Source organism: Lucilia cuprina, chromosome 2, assembly GCF_022045245.1.
Source record: "Lucilia cuprina isolate Lc7/37 chromosome 2, ASM2204524v1, whole genome shotgun sequence".
Classification (NCBI taxonomy): Eukaryota; Metazoa; Arthropoda; class Insecta; order Diptera; family Calliphoridae; genus Lucilia; species Lucilia cuprina.
This window is the reverse complement of record NC_060950.1, coordinates 19,246,436-19,250,023: the sequence shown is the minus strand read 5'-3', so window position 1 is coordinate 19,250,023 and position 3,588 is coordinate 19,246,436. Positions and strand designations below refer to the sequence as shown.

Below are 3,588 nucleotides of genomic sequence, written 5' to 3'. Positions count from 1 at the left end.
TTTATTTAGATTTATTAAGCATATTTTCCCATTTTAAACAATCAACACCATTAAAAAGAATTTAAGAATTTGAAGCCAATAATATTGTCAAGTAACACGAACAACATTTAAAAAAATTAGTTATAAAATGAAATAAAGTTATGAAATCCTAACAAAATATCATCGAAAACACAATCTCAACGATCAAACCGTTTTATTTAATGTTATCAATAATTAATTAATATTTGTTAGTTATGTAAAAATGAGTGTCTATAAAGGAGTCTTAAACTTAACTTACTATTTCCAAAAGGATTCATTCCATTATTGCCATTATAACCGCCGCCATTATAGCCACCATTACCATAGTTATCATAATCACCACGGCCACCATAACCGCCGCCACCATAACCTCCACCACCGTTGCCACCAAAACGACCACTATTACCACCACTACGCTGACGGCCACTCATGATCTAAACAAATAAAAATTTATGAAATAATTTGTTAAATATACATTTACTGCAATTAGTGTATGTAGTACATATTTAATACTCCATTAAATGAAACAAATGGTTGTTTTTTTATTTCAACAAACTTACGTGACTATTCACTGCTGCTAAAGCTGATGAAATTGAGGTTTTATTAAATAAATCTCCTTGTTTTTGGCGTAACACTTGATAGTTTTTTGCTCCTAAAACTTGTGTAGTTTTTGCGGGTACCGGTAAAAAACTTTTTAGTTTTATAGGCTGTTTCGTTTGCTGTATAACTTTTCTAGAAATTAATAACATTTTTTCTTAATTATTACAATATATTTAAAAAATTTGTACAATTTTTTTTATTATTAATGCCGGGTTTTCACTATAGTACGGTTAAACACATGCACTCCATAATTTTTCTCTACTTCTATTGCTAAAATTCTCAAAATAAATTCTCTTTTTTTTTTGTTTTTTTCTTTTTCACGCACATACCCAACAAAAACAATTCTTTAATATGGAAAATTATAAATAATGTATGTTTGTAAAAATGTATGTATACATGATGTTCGCGTTCTTAAAAGCGAAGCATAGAAGAAAAAAACTAAAATATCGACTTAGAATTTATTAAGGAAAAAAACTCTTCTAACCTCACCTTAGTAAAATGTTTGCCGCTATATTTGCCAGATTTTTTCGTTGTTTTACAATATTTTATTTTACTTATTTTTGCACCTCACTTACTGAATATTTTATAGTTTATTTGTATAACACTTTTTTGTAGCTCTCTTTAATTATTATTTGTTTTAAATAATATTTTTATGGTACTCAAAACTTTTTTTGCACAGACAGACGGCGGAAAATAAAAGCGACAGCAGAGCCCTGAGCCGACAAATATTAACGGCGTTGGCATCTGAGACTAAAAATGTCGGCGGTAGTTTAAAATCGTATGTATGTCAGCTAAGTTTCCAGTTATTTTTATTAAATTTTAAACGATTAAAAATAAAAACAGAAATTTACGATCTACCCAGCAAAAATTTTCAACTCAATCACAAGGGTGATTGATTATTCTATATTTTTTAAAACCCGTTTTTCAAATAGTTCGAATAGTTGACATTGGATAAAAAACGATTGCAATTATTCAAAATTAAAAAAAAAAAACGGATAAAAGAAACGGATAACCAACACATTTATCAAATTTCAGCCCCAAATTTAAAGAATTCTTCTATCAACAATTTCGTATAGTTATTCCATTTAATAAAAAAATCATAAACATTGTTCTTATTAATCTTTATAATTTCGTACAAAACCTAGAAAAAATCACTAATTAAAGCGTAGATGTTCTCTAGTTAAGAGGTTGAAAAACTCGAAAAAATTATTGATTTAAGAACCAATTCCAAAACCTTGTCGACACAATGAGGTTTCTTTAGTCTACTAATTTGGACGCTTGGATCGGCATACTTTGGTGATCTGTCCGATTTGTCAAATATTCAATTAGAAACGAAAAGTCGACTTTTCGACTTTTTGCATTTCATGAAAAGTCGATTTTTCGACTTTTTTCATTTAATTAAAAGCCGAATTTTCGACTTTTCGACTTTCTGACTTTTTTCGACTTTTCGACTATTTTCAACTTTTTTCGATTTCTTCCGACTATTTTCGACTTTTTCCGAAGCCAGAAGCCTAAATTTATAATGTTGCCATTTTTTCGGCTTTCCGACTTTTTTCATAGACGATAGTCGAGTTGTCGACTTTTTTGGAACAAAATAGTCGACTTCGACTTTTTTCGACAAAAAGTCGATTGTTCGATTATTCGAAAGTCGATATATAGAACCCTAATTAGAAATGTCTTATGGAATTCATTATTCTGTCAAAACGGGTGTGAAACCAATACTCACACTATTTATCCATGGCAGCTGGCCTGGTTTTTCTCTTTCTCAACAATCTTACTCCCATCCTCATTTTATCTTTGCCACTGTCTCTTTTGAACACTTCCCTATCTCTCTTTTTCCCTTTTTACAGGTATTATTGCAAAGGAATCAACATGAACCCAAGTAAAACCGAAACGATTTATAAAAAAAGTGATGTGAGTAAAAGAATCTACGAAAAAAATTTGTATCTAATAAAACATTTTTAATAATTTATTTACATTTTTTTCTATGATTTTTTTTTAAATAAATTTTACAAAAATATTTTGTAACAATTCTAAATAATTTGTATACAAACTAAACTTCACACAATCATCAACATTTTTGTTTCTTACAAATTTAATATTATAATTTTTCTTAATTCATATTTTAATTTCAATATATTACATAATAACAATTAAAAAAAAGAATAAAAATAATTGCAATATTAAATGCAATTGTTTCACTTTTTAAAGAACGCTAAAAACACTATTTTTTTACATAATTATTATTGTCTGACATATGTAAGTACCAAGAGGTAAATGTAAATTTTACATAAATTTTTAGAGTTCTTTATAAACGGTACTATTTAAAGCATCTTTAAAATGAGTTATAACGTAGTCATGATAATACATCATAATGCATAACGGTTGGCCGAGTATTATAGAAGCCCATACAATAATATTACCCATACGTGGACCCAATGAACGCTCAACTGATTTCGAGATGGCTGATAGGGGTATTTGACCCATCATACCAAGGAAAGCCCAAATTTTGTAGGTTTGCAAAGGAACAGATACCTAAAAATAAATGTGTATAAAATTTACAGCTATTTGCTTGTACCAAAATAATTGGGAAAGACACTACTTACCAAATATTCGTGGAAAAATGCACTAATCAGAAAAACAATAGTGGAAGCTTGTCTTGAAGAATAGCCCATTTGTACGACAGGAATATATAAGTGTCTTACACACCATCTGCAAAATGATTATATTAATGTCATAGAATACATTCAAAATATATTAAATTTATAAATATTTTTACCTGTGTACCGGCATATTCCAAGTTCTCCAGAATGTATCAATATTATTGGCATTCCACCAATCATTATAGTAATTACGATCAGCAAAGTGTAATATTTCACCCATGGCATTTAAGAAGGAATGAAAGGCTAAATAGAAAAAGCACAACCAAACTAAATGATTTGGTAGCTAAAGAATCAAATAGAAATAATT

At 28.7% G+C, this 3,588-nt stretch overlaps 2 protein-coding genes across 2 annotated transcripts in view; both read right to left on the bottom strand.

Annotated features, from left to right (window-relative positions):
- LOC111682909 (aspartate--tRNA ligase, mitochondrial) overlaps nucleotides 1–1,287 on the bottom strand; it is a 4,562-nt gene extending 3,275 nt beyond the window's left edge. Inside the window, exons 1-3 of the mRNA XM_046948979.1 lie at nucleotides 1,108–1,287; nucleotides 579–750; nucleotides 231–452 (exon numbers count right to left, since the gene is read on the bottom strand). Coding sequence (XP_046804935.1) covers nucleotides 231–449 — 219 coding nt within the window. The 5' untranslated portion in view covers nucleotides 450–452; nucleotides 579–750; nucleotides 1,108–1,287. The remainder of the gene's footprint in view (nucleotides 1–230; nucleotides 453–578; nucleotides 751–1,107) is intronic.
- Nucleotides 1,288–2,568: 1,281 nt separating this feature from the next.
- Nucleotides 2,569–3,588, bottom strand: part of LOC111682921 (diacylglycerol O-acyltransferase 1) — a 10,536-nt gene continuing 9,516 nt past the window's right edge. Inside the window, exons 5-7 of the mRNA XM_046948975.1 lie at nucleotides 3,398–3,564; nucleotides 3,225–3,330; nucleotides 2,569–3,153 (exon numbers count right to left, since the gene is read on the bottom strand). Of these exons, the coding sequence (XP_046804931.1) occupies nucleotides 2,917–3,153; nucleotides 3,225–3,330; nucleotides 3,398–3,564 (510 nt within the window). The 3' untranslated portion in view covers nucleotides 2,569–2,916. The remainder of the gene's footprint in view (nucleotides 3,154–3,224; nucleotides 3,331–3,397; nucleotides 3,565–3,588) is intronic.